Source organism: Pseudopodoces humilis, chromosome 18 (genome assembly GCF_049639895.1).
Source record: "Pseudopodoces humilis isolate 2021_Gansu_Grassland_sample_001 chromosome 18, ASM4963989v1, whole genome shotgun sequence".
Lineage (NCBI taxonomy): Eukaryota > Metazoa > Chordata > Aves > Passeriformes > Paridae > Pseudopodoces > Pseudopodoces humilis.
This window is the reverse complement of record NC_142217.1, coordinates 15,877,655-15,894,906: the sequence shown is the minus strand read 5'-3', so window position 1 is coordinate 15,894,906 and position 17,252 is coordinate 15,877,655. Positions and strand designations below refer to the sequence as shown.

General features: G+C 52.3%; 2 protein-coding genes across 3 annotated transcripts; one reads left to right on the top strand and one right to left on the bottom strand.

Moving 5' to 3' along the window:
* Positions 1 to 59: 59 nt before the first annotated feature.
* Positions 60 to 11,544, top strand: TOP3A (DNA topoisomerase III alpha). Of its 2 annotated transcripts, none has more exons than XM_005523063.3 (20): positions 60 to 334; positions 762 to 987; positions 2,362 to 2,421; positions 2,967 to 3,040; positions 3,699 to 3,774; positions 4,298 to 4,406; positions 4,671 to 4,814; positions 5,286 to 5,456; positions 5,669 to 5,769; positions 5,903 to 5,977; positions 6,092 to 6,174; positions 6,293 to 6,500; positions 6,664 to 6,849; positions 7,004 to 7,133; positions 7,466 to 7,579; positions 7,659 to 7,824; positions 8,228 to 8,371; positions 8,650 to 8,772; positions 9,006 to 9,727; positions 10,650 to 11,544. In XM_005523063.3, the coding sequence occupies exons 2-20, from the start codon at positions 808 to 810 to the stop codon at positions 10,826 to 10,828; spliced, it is 3,045 nt and encodes a 1,014-aa protein (XP_005523120.2). In that variant the 5' UTR covers positions 60 to 334; positions 762 to 807; the 3' UTR covers positions 10,829 to 11,544. The 2 variants fall into 2 exon arrangements, with proteins under 2 accessions (XP_005523120.2, XP_014108268.1); XM_014252793.2 differs by having other exon boundaries at positions 60 to 373.
* A 1,053-nt stretch (positions 11,545 to 12,597) lies between these two features.
* MIEF2 (mitochondrial elongation factor 2) lies at positions 12,598 to 17,175 on the bottom strand. Its single transcript, XM_005523062.3, has 4 exons — positions 17,027 to 17,175; positions 16,523 to 16,697; positions 15,901 to 16,078; positions 12,598 to 14,914 (listed from the first exon to the last, which is right to left on the bottom strand). Exons 2-4 carry the CDS (start codon positions 16,688 to 16,690, stop codon positions 13,869 to 13,871), a joined length of 1,392 nt encoding a protein of 463 aa, XP_005523119.2. The 5' UTR covers positions 16,691 to 16,697; positions 17,027 to 17,175; the 3' UTR covers positions 12,598 to 13,868.
* Between the last annotated feature and the right edge of the window lie 77 nt (positions 17,176 to 17,252).

The following is a 17,252-nucleotide window of genomic DNA, read 5'->3' as shown; positions in this document are numbered from 1 at the left end:
CAGCCCCGTGTCCCCCTCACGCCGCCGCCATGGCCGGAGCCGCCGCCTCCTCACGGTCCCGCAGCCATCTTAGAGTCACATGACCCGCGGCCTCCGACCTCGCTGGCAGGAAGCGACGCCACCGCCTCCTCCTCTTCCTCAGCTGCTGTTGTTTATTTTTACCGTCGTCGCCCTTTGTCGTTACCGACCCCGGGACTGGCCTAGTGGCGGCGGGAAAGGGGGAAAACCGAGACGGAGCGGCGGCGGGAGGGGACACTTAGGGACGCCGCGGGGCATCTCGGGAGTTGTAGTTCCCTGCCGTCTCCGCGGCTGCGCTTTACGGCAGGACGTGACGGTGAGGGGGAGCGACAGCGGAGCGCGGGAGGCCTGGGAGGTGAGGGGGGAACGGGGGGAAAAGGGCGGAAGGAAAGGGAAAGGTCTGCCCCAGGGAAGGGACAGCCCGAGGGGGGATCAGGGGTGGCGAGGGGACTGTGCTGCCCCAGGGAAGGGACAGCCCGAGGGGGGATCAGGGGTGGCGAGGGGACTGTGCTGCCCCAGGGAAGGGACAGCCCGAGGGGGTATTAGCGGTGGTGAGGGGGCTGCGGAGGGAGAGGGCAGCCCCAGCCGGGCAGGAGAGGGCCGGGGGACGGGCTGCGGGACCCCCCGACAGCTGTGCCTGGAGCGGGATGACGCTTTCTCCATCCCCGTGCGGCTCCGAGGGGCTGCCTTGAGCCTCCCGGGCTGGCCGAGCGGTGACACCAGCGATCTCTCCATGCCGGCAGGATCCGGGACGCGGAGCAGCAGCATGCCCTGGCCTCGCCTCCTGTGATGAACCTCTACGGGCGGTTGTTTAGCAGGGGCGGGATGCTGCCCCAGCCCTGGCGCTGCGTCTCGCGGGCCGCGGAGGATTTGGCGCTGCAGAGGATCCGCAAGGTCCTGTGCGTGGCGGAGAAGAACGATGCTGCCCGAGGGATCGCTGAGCTGCTCTCCAACAGAAGGATGCGGCGGGTAGGAACACCCCAGCTCCTGCTGCTCCCTGGGGCACGGAGACTGGGGTGGCTTTGCTGGCTGGGGAGGGTCCGTGCCATGTGTGGCAGCCCCAGCACTCCCGGCAGAGCTTGGCATGGACACTTCACGTCAGCGTGTGGCACACTTGGCGCTGTTTTATCCCTGAACACATGAGGGTACAGGAATGGCTTTGTTCTGTGGACAATCACCACTCGCCCAAATGTATTTGGGAGTCCTGGTCCTTGTGGTTTAAGTCCAGTGGGAACTCAGCTCCCTCTGCCCAGGCTGCCTTCCCCAGGCACTGAGCTTCATGGTGAAGGTTCCCTGGGTCATTCCTGGATTAGCAGTGTATGGCAAAGGCTTCAGAAACTGACACCATCCATCAGCATGCATTTCCCCATCTAAAAACACCATTTCTGCAGCATCAGCGAGTGTCAGGGGTTTACTGGAGGTCACCAAATAAAGCAAAAACAGGCTGTGGTTTGGAGAGGAAAGAATCAAAGATTTCTACTCTTTGTGCTAAGAATCACTTGCTGTTTCCAAACTAAGGAATTCCCAAACTAAGGTGCTACTAGACCAGAACCAGAGAATCACTGAGGTTGAAAAAGACCTCTGAGATTATCGAGTCCAACCTGTGATCACCATCTTGGCACCCAGACCAGAGCACAGAATGCCACATCCAATTGTTCCTTGAACACCTCCAGGGATGGTGTCTCCATCACCTCCCTGGACACTTCAGTAATGATTAACCCTTTCCATGAATAAATTCTTCCTGATGTCCAACCTAAACCTTCCCTGGGACAACCTGAGGTTTTTTTCCTCTCATATTGTCACCTGGGAAAAGAGGCTGACACCGACATGGCTTCAACCTCCTTTGAATAAAAGGTGTTATTGAGAACCTGGGTGCTGACAGTCCCAATCAAGACATCGTCCTGCCTCTGTAAAAAAAGCAGCAAATACACAATCTAGAAACTTCCATGAGTCCCAGTTAGGTGGGAGGTAGCCTTGGGGACACTACTTGTCACTTGGAACAAGATAGGAGTTTCTGAACACTGGCCAGCCCCATTCAATAAATCAGTTCCTCATTATTCATGGGGAGATAACCCTCAGGAATGGTTTAAAATCCTCTTACCTTGGAAATCACCATTTCAGTGACTCCACAAATGATACAGGAGATTTCCTTCTCCTTACTGCAATTCACATTAGCTCCAGTACCTGGTTTTCCTTTGCCATGTGCCTCTTGTGCTCCATCCCAGTGTGGACAAAGCGAGGTGGGATGGATTTGTTTCCTGTTAAAAAATTTAATTAAAAAAAAAAAAAGAATTTGTGTCCTGTTCAAAGACAGAAACTCAGAAATTCTCCTTTTCCTTCCAGCGAGAAGGGTTTTCCAAGTTCAACAAGATCTATGAATACGACTACCAGATATTTGGCCAGGTAAGAGTTTTCTCTCAATCTGCTGCCGGATTAATGAAGTACAAATACTAATTAATAAAAGCCATTTGTCAGGAGTTAAGAAACATGGCTCCAGCCATGGGGATGTTCTGCCCAAAGATGAGAAAAAGTCAGATGCTGTTCCCTTGGCTCAGCCATCTGTTTTGTTGCTCTAAATCTTTTAACTTCCTGGTTTTATGTCAGTCAAAAATACATTGTTTAGAATTGGGAGCTTCCTACAAAAATTGAGGATAAGGCTGTGGATAGAGCTTGTTATGGTGTATTAATTTTGGTTGCCCCAGCCCTGGAAGTGTTCCAGGCCAGGCTGGATGGGCCTTGGAGCAACCTGGGACCGTGGAAGGTGTCCCTGCCCTTGGCAGGGGTGGCACTGGATGAGCTTTAAGGTCCCTCCCAACCCAAACCATTCTGGAATTAACAGGAGAAAGGTGTCACTAATCATGTAAATTGAGAACTAAAGGGACATTTTGGGGCAGTGGGTAGTTTTTGGTGAGTGATGGCCACTAATTTCCTTGCTCTGTCTCTTGCAGAATGTTACCATGGTGATGACATCCGTGTCAGGACATTTACTGGCTCATGATTTTATCATGCCATTTCGCAAATGGTTGGTACCTCGTGACCCTGGCAGGAAGGGCTCTGTCACCTCCTGCCCCTCACAGGAGGGGGCCTGTCACCTCTTGTTCTCATCCTTGACACTGCAAGCACCTCCTTGACCCATCTTTGAGACACTGCTCAAAGACAAAGACAAATCTTTGAGACAAGCTCAAAGACAAAGGGACAGGGAGGGACTCTGACTCAGAGCAGGGTAATGAGTTCCAAATTTTATAGAAAATAGCCAAAATATTGTTTCAAATTCCTGTCTTCAGAGTGCTAAAACCCCTCAAAGACATAATACTGGTTAAAATACACCAAGGCAGACACAGGGAATTAAACTTATTCCAAAATGATATGATTTTTGTTCTTTGTTCAGCCAGGAGCTGTTTTGGGAAGCAAAGTTCTTTCTCTGCCTTACCTCCTTTTGTACTCTGGGCTTCAAATAGAAGAATCTGTTTGTTGCCTTCCAGATTTGCTGATTTCTCTGGCTGGTTTTCCATTCTGTGTTTTTAAATGTTACTCAGCATTTCATGTGAACTCTCTTGTCTGAAACAAGGCTTGTAATAAAATACATTAATTCCAGTACTTACACAGCACCAGTTAGTGTCTCACACATGGTGTTTGTTTTAGTTCATGTGATGCATACACGTTTCTCCTCTCTTTTCCAGGCATAGCTGCAACCCTTTAGCTCTTTTTGATGCTGAAATTGAGAAGTATTGCCCTGAAAATTACCTGGATATCAAGGTACATTGTGGTTAAGACTTTGAAACTGAGATCAGGGGTTGGTTCAACAAATATTGTCCCAAAGAGAAGGATGATCTTACCTTTGTCTTTAACATCCAAATTTCTGAAGTTTAGCAGATTTCTCCTGTGTTTCCTAGGACTGTAAATGCTGTTCATTTGTGAGACTGAAACTCTTTCTCATGTACAAGTAGTGCAGTGAAGGAAAAGCTAAAAATAGAAATGTTTTTTTCCAACAAGGTGGAATTGATGATTGTGTCTCAGTTTTACAGAAAAAGACATTTTTAGAAAACAGATTGTGGTACAATCTGCTCCAAGCCAAACTTTTTAACAGAATTAGATGTAAATAAATGACTCAATTCTTTTGAAAGCTGCCTGATCTCCCGAGACACAGAATTACAAAATGTTATTGCAACAACCCATCTCCATGGATACACATTGCATTTTGTGTTCAGTGAGTCATTCTGAAATGAAATGACAGAGCAAGTGGCCTGGAATGTTCTCTCTGTTGTTTTTCTCCTCTCAGAGAACCCTTGAACGAGAAATCCAGCAGTGCCAAGCCCTGGTGATCTGGACTGACTGTGATCGAGAAGGAGAGAACATTGGCTTTGAGATCATCCATGTGTGCAGAGCTGGTGTGTAGAGCATCTTCATCAGTCTGACTTCCATTAACAGTTTAACAAGTCCTTTAGCAGAGGCAAATTCTCAATTTTATCATGTCCACGTTAAATACTGGCTAATTCTAATAAATATGTGGCTGTGGTAGATCAGAAATGCATGCAGCTGTTGGAAAGCTGTAGAATCAGTTGACAGCACGCTCTCTCAATAGCTGTTTATTAGTTGCCCCTTTCTGTTGGTGTTTGAGTCTCTCTGATTTCTCTTCTGTCTGCATCTGGCAGTAAAGCCAAACCTGCAGGTTTTCCGAGCCCGCTTCTCTGAGATCACACTTCATGCTGTCAGATCAGCCTGTGAGAACCTCACCCAGCCCGACCAAAAAACCAGCGATGCCGTCGACGTCAGGCAGGAGCTGGACCTCAGGATAGGCACGTAAATGTCTGTTACTGTAACCTCAACACAAGGCAAAAATGCCCTCTGCAGTCTCATAAACCTGATTTTTAGATTGGATATGACTAAATGACATCTTATGTTTACTGGAAATGTGCTCTTTGAATTAGAGAATCATCAGCTCCCAAGATGGAGTCCAACCTGTGACTGGTCCCCTCCTTGTAAACCAGAGCAGAGCACTGAATGTCACATCCAGTTGTTTCTTGAGCATCTCCAGGGATGGTGACTCCACCACCTCCCTGGGCAGTCCATTCCAATGTTTAAAAACCTCTTCTGTGAAGAAATTCCTCCTGAAAAGAGGAAATTTCTCCTTGAAGCAAATATTAAATTTATAGCTCATGCAGCACTGACAAGCTTCTTCAGCTGAGTATTAAACAGAGTAAAATTAATGCTTAGAATATTAAAAAGACCTGAAGTGCTGTGATTATCATTCAACATTGTTTCCTCAGGTGCTGCCTTCACCAGATTCCAGACTCTGAGGCTGCGGAAGATCTTCCCTGATATTTTAGCAGATCAGCTAATCAGCTATGGCAGCTGCCAGTTCCCAACACTGGGATTTGTGGTTGAACGCTTTAAAGCCATCCAGGCCTTTGTTCCTGAAGCCTTCTACAAAATTAAAGGTATGTTTGGGGAACCACAGTCCTGGGCTCCATCTTCGAGGGTTTGATGTGATAGAAAGGAAAAACATTGGAGCAGCAAACGCAAAACACCGCAGAGGTGGTTTCCTGTTCCTCTGCCACGACCACTGAGCAGAGCTGGAAGGTTTCCAAGTTCCTTTGTGGTATTTCCATTTTGTGGCTCCTCTATCAGCCAGCTCTGTTGTCCATCACAGTGACCCATGACCATGAGGATGGCAGCGTGGTCTTCAGCTGGAAGAGGAACCGGCTCTTCAATCACACAGCGTGCCTGGTCCTTTACCAAATGTGTATGGAGGTAAGAAAGCTTGTAAATAGTTGCATAATCCAGATTCAGCCAAACATGTCCTGTATCTGTCTTGTTCAAGTCTTTTAAAGAACAGTTTGTGTAAACTCCTAAAGGAGATGTGGATTTTGCTTACTCTGTTTAGGATCCGGTAGCAACTGTTGTTGATGTTGTGAGCAAGCCAAAGAGCAAATGGAGGCCCCTGCCCCTGGACACTGTGGTATGTTTGAACTCTGGGAAGGGTTTCTTTGAAAAGAGCTTCGAACAGATGTTTTACTCACTGCTCTGAATTATCCACTAATACTTTTGGGTTTTCTGGCTCTTCCCAATGCAGGAACTGGAAAAATTGGCTTCCCGCAAACTGAAAATAAATGCAAAGGAAACAATGACAATAGCGGAAAAACTCTATACTAAAGGGTAAGAAGGCAAGACTTGGCTTGGTAAACTTAATTCTTTTAAAACTAAATGGCCTTTTGTTCAAAATGGGAAGCATCTTGGAATAACTCTCAAATGCTCTCCTCTCTTTCTTCCTAAGGCTCATTAGTTACCCTCGAACCGAGACCAATATTTTCCCCAAGGAGCTGAACCTCTCTGCCTTGATAGAACAGCAGACACAGGACCCAAACTGGGGGGAGTTTGCACAGAGGATTTTGGATCAGGGTGGGCCAAACCCTCGGAGTGGAAACAAAACTGATCAGGCTCACCCTCCCATTCACCCCACAAAATATGCCAGCAACCTGCAGGTGGGTGGAACCAGAAGGAATTGGATAGGTTGTGTTGCTTGATAAATAAAGATAAAAGTCTTAACGTGGTCATTAGCACAAAATCCTCATCTGAGATCCCACTGATTTTGTGATGTTTGGTTCACTTGGGAGGACACTCACTCTTCTCACTGTTTGATCTCAGGGCAATGAGCAGAGACTCTATGAATTCATCGTGCGCCACTTCTTGGCTTGCTGCTCTCAAGATGCCAAAGGACAGGAAACAACTGTGGAGATCAACATTGCCAATGAGCAATTCATTGCTCAAGGACTCATGATCCTGGCCCGAAATTACCTGGAAGTGTATCCTTATGACAGGTGGAGTGATAAGGTAATCCCCTTGAGTAACGTAAGTGGCACTTCACTGCCAACCTCAGACTTCTCTGCAAAACATCTTTTGACCATTACTGGCTGTTTCACTCAGAACCTTTGTCTTGAGTGAATGGACCAGGAAGCAGTTTCAAAGAGATTCTCCTTCCCTTCAGGTTATCCCGCTGTATCAGAAAGGGTCTCGCTTTCAGCCCACCACAGTGGAGATGATGGATGGGGAAACCAGTCCTCCCTTGCTCCTCACAGAAGCAGATCTCATTGCTCTCATGGAAAAACACGGCATTGGTCAGTATTGGGTTGCGTGGCCTCTTGGTCTTGGCAGAGGGAATTCTCCCCAGGGAATTCTCCAAATGTTGCTGCAGATAAGAAATCACTTAAATGTGCAGAATGAAGGGATATAGAGGGCAAAGTCCAACATCCTCAGGAGCCTGCAGTGTGCCTCCAGTTCCCAGGGAGATGGGCAGTTGCATGTCCAGGCTGTGCCACCAGCACCTTGCTGGCCTCAATGCCAGAGGGGCACGAAGGCAGTGCTGCTCCTCACCATAAGTCGTGTCCTTGTCCCTGGGCACAGGGGAAAATCACTTCTTGGCCCTGGTTTGACACCTCTCTGCTTGCAGGGACTGATGCCACCCACGCCGAGCACATTGAGACGATCAAGACGCGGATGTACGTGGGGCTTACGGCAGATCAGCGCTTCCTGCCCGGCCAGCTGGGCATGGGGCTGGTGGAAGGTGAGGGGAGAGCCTTTACAAAGATGGCAGAGTCCTTACTTGCTCCTTCCTTTTGCTTACCATTCCACATATTCCTCAGGCTATGATTCCATGGGCTACGAGATGTCCAAGCCTGACCTTCGAGCTGAGCTGGAGGCTGATCTAAAACTGATCTGTGAGGGGAAGAAAGACAAATCTGTAGTGTTACAGCAGCAGGTCCAGAAGTACAAGCAAGTCTTCATTGAAGCTGTGGCCAGAGCCAACAAGTGAGTGCTGTGTCTGCTCTCTTCCTCTTGCTTTGCTGTGCTTGGAGGTGTTGGCTGCTCATCTGGGGCTCAGCCTGGAGTGAGGGATCCTGTCACACTGTTTCCCTGGAGCTCTGCCCTCTGTGTGTAGATGCATGGAAAGGGATGACTTGCAGCCTGGCATGCTGTCAGGAGTTCCTCCCAGCTGAGGGTTTAAACCAGGATGAGTTAAGATTAAATTTGGGGGTGTCAACATGCACTGACCTCTGCTGTTGTACCCACACCTTTCCCATTGCAGAAACATGGTGCTGAGTCAATGTGCTCGTGGAGAAGCTCAGAGGGGCTGTGTGGGGGGCTCTGAGTCACTGCAGACCTGATTGCTCCTTGCAGAGACACCCAGCGTGCTCTGCTTGTTTCTTTACAGGTTGGACCAGGCCCTGGCTCAGTATCTGGGAGAAGCTGCAGAAATTCCAGAGCAGGATGAGGTGTACCCAGCCATGCCCGTTTCTGTTCGGAAATGTCCCCAGTGCAACAGTGACATGGTCCTGAAGACCAGGAAGAATGGCGGGTTGGTGACCTTCCCTCTTGTAGCCTCCTGTGTTGGTTTGTGCTTCTCCAGGCATTTATTTACCTCCTTTGGTAAAAGCTGGGAAACCTTGGGCTGCAGCTCACTGACTCCACCAGTTACATGAGCTGTGTGAACTCAGCTGAATCTCTTCTCCAGTAGGTATTTCCCCCATAAAATTGCAGTTTTGACAATTTCTGACAGCTAAGAAGATGTGAAAATGGATCCCAAACTGTCTTGAGTTTGCCTCTTCCTCACGCAGTGCCTTTGTCCCATGGCAGGTTCTACCTCAGCTGCATGGGCTATCCAGCCTGTAAAAGTGCAGTCTGGTTCCCTGATTTCGTGCTGGATGTGAGCAGGGACGAGAGCATCTGTGATGTGTGTACCCCCCGCCCAGTTCACAGGTAGGGCAGTTATCCCTTGATTGGGGCAGAGACTTCCATGGATTAGTCTGGGCAACCATTTTCCATTGCAGTCTTGGAAAGCTGGACTAGCACTTGGATTGGGGATGGAAAGAATATGAGTTGGGGAAACTGGCCTCCACATAGCAGAATCAAAACAATAAATAAAAATTCAAGGATAAATTGAGGTCTCTTGATGAGAAACTGGGAGACTTTGACTCTTCCTTTCCTTGCAGACTGAAGTTTAAATTCAAGAAAGGCAGCGTTCCCCCCGTGATGCCCCTGGAGTTCGTTGGCTGCATTGGAGGCTGTGATGAGATGCTGAAAGAACTTTTGGACCTCAAGTACTTGCACAGATCATCCCAACCTGCATTGTCCACCCCCCAGCCAGGGCATCACCTGCAGGCCAACCACTCACTGAACAGAGCCAGCAGTGAGAGCAGGCAAGCCAGGGGGACCTCAAACCTGGCACGGGGACATCTGCTCTCCATCAACTCCTCCAGGACCCCTAGGGCTGCTCCTGCAGCTGCTCCAGACGATGGCAATGCTGTGGTGTGCAACTGTGGGAGCGAGGCGCTGCTGCTGACCGTGCGCAAGGACGGGCCCAACAAAGGGCGCCAGTTCTACAAGTGCAGCTCCAGCACCTGCAACTTCTTCCTCTGGGCTGATGAGCAGCCACAGGACAGAGGCACCGCGGCTCCACGCAGCTCCACGCTGCTCCAGCCCGCTGCTGGGAGAGCCCCAGCGGGATTCCAGCGCCCAGGAGGAGGGAGAGAGCCCTTGGGAAGCAGCAGCTCGGATGCTGGAGGTGGCACAATGTGCAGGTGCGAGCAGCCCGCCGTGACTCGCACCGTGCAGAAGGACGGGCCCAACAAGGGCCGGCAGTTCCACACCTGCCCCAAGCCCCGGGAGCAGCAGTGCGGCTTCTTCCAGTGGGCAGATGAGAACGTGGCACCAGGTACAGCCGGGCTGGGGGCAGACACGAGGGCTGGGGGCTGTTCTTTAGCTGAGCAAAACAAGGAGCTGCTGGAGAGGGTCCAGTGGAGGGCACAAAGATGGTGCGGGGTCTGAAGCATCTCTCTGATGAGGAAGGACTGAGGGAGCTGGGCCTGTTTAGGCTAGAGAAGAGAAGGCTGAGGGGATCTCATTAATGCATGTGAATGTCTCAAAGGTAGGAGCCAGAAGGATGGTGCCAGACTTTTTTTGGTGGTGCTCAGCAACAGGATGAGGAGCAATGGCCAGAAACTAAAACACAAGAAGTTTGACCTCAACATGAGGAAGAACTTCTTTACATTAAAGGTGGCAGAGCTGTGGAACAGCTGCCCAGGGAGGTGATAGTGTCCCCCTCTCTGGAGACATTCAATTCCATTTGGCATGCCAGGGAATTTGTGCTCCCTCTGCCCTGGTTTAGGGGTACAGGGAAAGGGCAAGTCACTCTGGAGCTTTGATCAGAGATGAAACTGTACGGAAAGATGCTGAAAAATAATGACAAAGTAAGGATGCATAAGAGAGAACTGACAAAAAGGGACATAACCAGAAACAGAGGGGGAGATGTGGTCTGTGAGAGATCCTCCTTTTCCTCAGACATTTGGGCCTAAAGGGGTAAAATCGAGTTTTGAACCCCAAGTTCTTCTGTGCCATGTTTTTTCTGCTTCAGCTGCAGACCAGAGCATTCAGGCAGGCAGATCAGCTTCCCCTGTGCTGTTCCCACATATCTCTAATGCTACAACACAAATGGGTAACATTTCACTGTTCAGACAAGTCTGAAGCAAATGCAGGTTCAGGACTCATCTGAGAATCCTTGATCTGCTGTTTTGAACTTGTGTTTCTCACCTATTCATGTTTTCAAAGATCCTTCAATTCAAGTTGTTTATCTCTAGGCCCTTCTGGAGATGACTCTTTGAACCACTTTGGCAGCAATGGATACTCCAGAGGGTTGGGAAGCAAGGCCAAGAGACCAGACAGTCTCTCCTCAGGATCTGCTGCCAAGAAACCACGGACCTGCAGCATTTGCCACCAGCCTGGGCACACGAGGAAAACCTGTCCTCAGAACCACTGAGCTGGGATGGACCTCTGAGAGCCTGCAAGGCTGTGAACTGCAGGAGCCACCTCTGCCACAAGGAGCTGGACTCTGGGAACAAGTCCCCTGAGTGTTTTTTGGTGGGGCTGGTGGCAGGCTGCTCCTGCCAAGGGATGCCATTTGGTACAGCAAGGGTTCAACCAGCTTGGAAAAGTGGTTGCACTACCAGCTTTTGTTTCCAGCTGCTCTTCTGCTGAGCAGATTGGGAAAGTCTGAACTTTTCAAAGAAGCACTTGGAAGCTGAGGCTGTGGAGAAAACTGCGCTGAATCATCCCCCTGCGCTATCCTGGTGGTTGTTCCTGGCCTTTCCATGCAGGGAAGAGCTGGATCAGGGCCACCAGGACAGACACCAGGGCTGCCGAGCTCTGCTCAGTCCCTGCCTTTCCACAGTGTGGAATTTAAGTTCCCTTCTAAGCTGATGTTACCTGAGCAACATTCCCCTTTTCTGTCCCCCTTACCTGGGTTGTTCCTGCCAGTGAAGGAGGGTCAGGTGCAGAGGAGCTGGATCTGGTACTTGCCCTGGTTGGAGCTCAGCTGCAGTGCTCAGGAAAAAGCCTTCATTTTAGATGGTTCCTGAATCTGAGGGCGAGTTCTTCCTCAGACTTTGAGACATGCCTTTGTGATGCTGTTAGCTGATGAAAGTTATTTTTGTCAGACTAATGAGTTTCTTATTAAAATGTTATTTAAAATTTAAATTTGATGCAGTGACACCTTAACTCTGCCCAATTATTTCTTCCTACATAAAATAGTGAAGCTTTTACTGTAAAAGCATACAGCCAGATCTTGCTCTTTCCCATCACTGGAACAATACAGGAGCTTTCTTGGCAGAAACTCCTCACAGTAATTCAGAAGTGAGCTACAAAGAGATGGGAAAAGTGGTTTTTATCTCACCAGCTGCATCTGCTGATCTGGGACAGACAGACAGAGCTGGCTGAGCTGAAGAGAAGCTCTGTTTCCCTCTTCTGATTTCAGACTGAACTCCCTGGGAAGCCAGGCTGCCTCTTCCCTCACTGTTGGGGCTTCCTCTGTTCATCAAAGGCGGGAGATCCGCAGGATTCTCCGTGTGCTGTGCTGCCAGGACCTCCCGTGCTGCTCAGGATCCTGCTCCTGGGCACAGAGCAGTTCCTGGGGACAGGCAGGAGGCTGGAGCACTTGGAGGGGAGCCCACAACAGCACAGGTCTGAAACAGAGCCTGAAACCCTGCAGCAGTCCATTGCTATCAGGCCTAAATCCATGCAGAAAGTCAGGAGAATTTGGGTTGCACTTCCCTGTAGCCCTCACTCTCATCATTAACAGCCGTGGCTTAAAAATACACACCCTGGGCTAAAATAGCAGCATTACAAGGCTTTGGAATGCAGCCACTGAGCCAAGGCAGGGCAGCAGCCTGGCCAGACACCTTGGAATGGCAGCAGCAGTGGGGAGCAGGACACAGGGAGCAGGTTAAACCTTGCTGGTGGATCAGCCAGGAGCAGCTTTAGGAGTCTCACCCTGCTGAATGCTCAGCTGAGCCCTGTAAGTGGTACAAGCTGTGTCCAGACAGCTCCCACACTGCAGCCAGGCACTCTGTGGGTCCAGGGCTTTGGAAGAGGAGGAGGAAGACTTTGCAGGATGGGATCTGACCATCACCAAGCGCTCCAGGCAGCAGGGACACGCCCTGGGTGGTTCCCAGGATGGCCACCACATCACTGGGGTGTCACTTCAGCTCTTACCAGGGGGAAGGAGACAAAAGAGAGCTGACACCAGAGAACCAGTGTGCACAGGGAAGGTTTATTCTCATCACTAACACCTGGGAAGTAGTTTGGAGGAACAACTGTCAGACTGGGAGGAAAAGCAGGTTTTTTTCCCTCCCATAAACAAGATGATAGCTGTAAAGAAAACTAAACCACAACAGCTGCTCACAGTGAAGTCCACAGGATTTCTCCAGCTCCACCCACGTGCAAAACCAGCTCTTCCCATTAAATACAAGAATAAATTCCTTTTCTCTGGGACTAGAGCCAGACCAAACCCTACTAGCAGCCACTCAAAGGAAAAGAAAAAAAAAACAACAAAATACCCAAACAAAATGTATCTTCTTAATAAAAAGCATAAACCACTTCAGTTCTCGCAAACACTCTGCTCACAACATCATTCCAGCCCTGCTTCCCCACCCCATACCGTGGGGCTCCAGGGAATAAGGACCTCAAGACAGCAGCAATACATGTGTGAAAAGGTGACCAGACAGACTGGGAGGTGACACAGGACCTGCAGACAGACACTGGCAGCCACCCACCCACCGGGGAGGGGAAACAGCCCTGCTGCAGCCTCCCGCTGAAACCAGGAACATCCCCAGAACCAGCAGCTCCTTTTCAGGACCATCTTCCAGCAAAACACTACACGGGACAAGGGCCTCTTCTTCGGGGCAGCATCAACACTGTCAGAACAAAGAGGTAGGGCTGAGCTCACCCCTTCTGGCAGCTGGAAGGGTTTCCAAGGAATAAACCCCCAGCTCCCATTTGCTATGGCTGTACCATCCAGCACCCAGACAATCACCCAGATCATCCACAGGGTTTATTTTGGATTGGCAAAATCCTACATGTGGCTGAGTGCTGGCACAGTGAGACCACGTGGGGTGCTGGTGACAGGACCAACCCAGGACGTGGCACCTGAGGGGTCTGCAGGACACAGCAGCAGGAAGGGGCTGCTCCCCTCCAGATCCAGCTGGTCTCAGTGTGAGGGGAACCTGACAGCTGGGACAGGCAGAGGACATGGGGAGCCAGAGACCAAACATGCTTCACTGGGCTCCCAGCAGACAGAACTCACATCCTTGGGTTCAGCAGAGCCTCTGAGCCAAAGGCTCCTTCTGCCAGCACCCACCTCTGCTCAGGCACGTTTTATTCACACAGGAAACATTTCTTTTTCTCATAAAGTGCAAGAACTTTGCCTCTTACTGACTAGTCAACTAGAAGCATCACAGCCCTCACAGCAGGGAGCAGCAGGCAGGGGAGCAACACCCCACGTTCAGGAGCTCCTGACACACCAGTCACTTCAGCAGGACCTCTGGCTCGGATATGGCCCTGTAGAGCACAAAGCCCATCTCATCAATTTCCTCTTCCAACAGCCCAGAGAACAGGTTGATTTTGGGGTTGAAATAAGAAGGCAGGACTCCTTTCTCCAGAGAGGCCACCAGCTCCTCGAGCACCTGCTGGAACCTGTCAGCAAGGCTTTCCTCTGCCCAGTCCGAAGCAGTGTCACTGAGGTGCAGGATGACGTGTGTCACGGGGCTGCCACCCAGTTTGTGCAGGCTGGGCTGGCTCCTGCAGACGCCGTTCAGGATGCGGAGGCAGAGCTGCCGAACCCCGGAGTCGCCGGTATCCAGCTGCTTCACCCTCGAGACCTCCGCCCTGTAAAAGCTCTCCAGCCAGAGGTTTTCCACCAGTCCTTCAGGAGGAACAGCCAGAAGAACCTTGTCCTCCATTTCCACCACTGGGAAGAGGGTGATGCTCAGCTCAACCTGATCGTGTTTGACTTCCAGCTTCAGCTCCCGGGAGGCCACGATGGGGTGGATGGCACATCCCAGCAGGCCACCGATGGCAGGCCAGTTGATGGAGGCCACCAGCAGCTTGTGGAGGGTCTCGTTGAGCACGCTGGAAGAGAGGTACCGGCCCACAATGAACCTGTCCCAGGGGCTGCACCCACGAGGGAAATACCCCAGATCGATCCTCTTGATCATCCAGTACTGGGGGTTCCTCACCACGGTGTCCTCTCCCGAGATGAGGCTCCAGAGCCCGGTGTCAAGCACCACCGGGAGCATGAGGTGGATGTGGTCAGCTGCCAGGACCTCGAGGCCATCGAGCAGGGCTCCGCTGAGGAAGAGGCGGCCGAAGGGCAGCTCCGGGCACTTGCTCCGCAGGAAGTTCTGCAGGTGGGTGCAGATGCTCCTGGCCAGCTGTGGGACAAGGGACACTTGGATCTCGGGCACGGCCAGCTGGCTGCTGTGTGACAGGAGCTTCTCCTGCAGCGTGAGGCAGCGCAGGGGGCTGGACTTGACCTGAAGAGCCCCCAGAGGGGCAGAGCAGCCCTTGGGATCTGTGAGAAGGGGAAGGAGAAGTCTCAGCTCTGAGCACATCATCTGAAACCCTCAGCAACAGAGGAAAAGGCACAAGTTGGGTGCCCAGCTCTCAGCCCACCCCTCTGGAGGTGACATCAGCCTCACCAAGGGACTTCATCAAGCCCACAGCATTTCTCAGCCACGCAGAGCCCAAGCCAACCCCAAAACCCGACTGTTCCCAGCCTCGCTCCTCAGCCAGAGATGGGAACCAGGCAAGGGACTTGCTGCCAGGGTCAGAGAATCACAGGATATGCTGAGTTGGAAAGGACCCAAAAAATCATTCAGTCCAACTCCCAGCCCTGTACAGACACCCCAGCAATCCCACCCTGTCCCCAAAATTGCTGTCCAAATGCTCCTGGAGCTCTGGCAGCCTTAATGGGCTGTGACCATTCCCTGGGGAGCCTGGGCAATGCCCCAGCACCCTCTGGGGAAAGAGCCTTTTTCCTCATATGCAGCCTAAACCCCCCCTGACACAGCTCCTGTGTTCCTGCATGTCCTCACTGGTCATCAGAGAGATCAGTGCCTGCCCCTCCACCTCCTCACACAAGGATCCTCCAAACAATCCTGCTCTGGGTCCACTATCTCAGGACATGCCCTGGACCGAGTTGGGCCAGTTTCCCACTTGGAAAAACGCCATCTCTGTGGACAGCAAGACAAGGCAGCCTTTGTCTGCAGCAGCTCCCAAGCGCACCTTCCTACAGGCAGAGCTGACCCAGAAAACGAGCGCAGCCAACGCTGCTCCAGAGGAAACAAACGCTGCCACCCCCGCCCCACAGCGCTGGCCGGGGTACCCTGGGTGTCAGCAGAGGTCCTGTTCCCACAGGCATTGCCTAAAAAGGGGCCGTGGCTCCAGGAGGGCAGGCTCAGTCGGGTCGGCTTTCCGGACACGGAGCTAAAAATAACGCAGAGCTCCCAGCTCCTGGAGCACAACAAGGTGATCTTGGCTGGGCTCTGGGAGCCTCACCTGGCACCAGAGGCTGAGCTGAAGAGAGCAGAGGCTCACTGAGGTCTTCCCTTCTCTGCTTCTTGGGGGGTTTTGGTGTTGTCTTGATCAATGCCAAGTCCTGCCAGCTCTCCTCCAGGGACTTCTGCTCAGCTTTGGGATCGCCGTCATCCCGAGGGCTGGTGGCTCGGTCAATCAGCTGGAGGAAAGGAAAACCCAAGAGGACAAGCTGTTATCTTTGTTTTCCATGAATTGTGGGTGACAACAGTCCCTCTGGAGCACACACATGGCGGGACAGCCCCACTCAAGGCTTCTGCTCAGAAAAACATCCAGTTTGGGGAGCCACAAGTGTGCACATCATCTTCCTGTAGGTTTTACATGGAAAACAGATATCCAAATAAGCCCCAGGTGCCTTTTGGGATGGGATACTGTATCCCAAGTTTATCCAGATAAACTGAACTTGGATACACAGTCCCACAGGGTAGGAGCAGGCAGCTCCATGCCCATGGCGCTGCTGCCAGCACCGGTGCCATTTGTGCCGTATGCAAGGAACCAGCTCAGGAGCAAACATCGAGGTTTGGGGCACATCTTGCCCCACCACACTGGGGCTACCCAGCTGCTGTGATCCTCGCCCCAGCCTTACCCTCTTGACAGCCAGCGTGGCGATGGCCAGCACGGCCGCGCCGCTGACGCCCAGCACCAGCCTGGCGTTGGCCAGCAGCACATCGAACACGCTGCCCAGCCCGTCGATGACACCGCCCAGCCCGCCGTTCTCCTGCCGCCTGCCCCGCTGCTGCCAAAACGCCGCCATGGTCGCCCTGCGGAGAACAGCAGTGTCACCCCGAGCTGGAGGATCTGTCTCCCCGGGACAGGCACAGCCGCAGGGTTTGGGGAACGAGGGGATCCGCTGGCCCGCTTTCCTCCGGGACAAACGCTGCCGCCGCCGCCGGGACGCCTGGGTGCGGCGAGGGAGCAAGGGTCACCCGGGGAAACGACACCCCGGGGGAGGGAGAGGCATTCCAGGGAAGGAAGGGGCACCCCAGCGAACGGGCACTCCCGGGAAGGGATACCCCAGGGAAGGAAGGGGCATCCCGGAGAAGGAATGGACACGCCAGGGAAGGGTCACCCGCTCCTCAGCCGGCCCTACCGCAAAGCCTCGGGGGGCACCGGCGGCGCTGGGGCGGTACCGCGGCCCGCGGGAAGGGAGCCCCCCCGACCCCCGTGACCGAGGGGAGGCGGCACCGGAGGCAGCACCAGAACCGGGACCGGGACCGGCCCGGGCCCGGCGCTGCCCCCGCCCCGCACTCACCGCGCGCCCCCCGCGCGGCCGCAGCCAATGGGGGCGCGGCGCGGCGAGGCCCCGCCCACCCGCG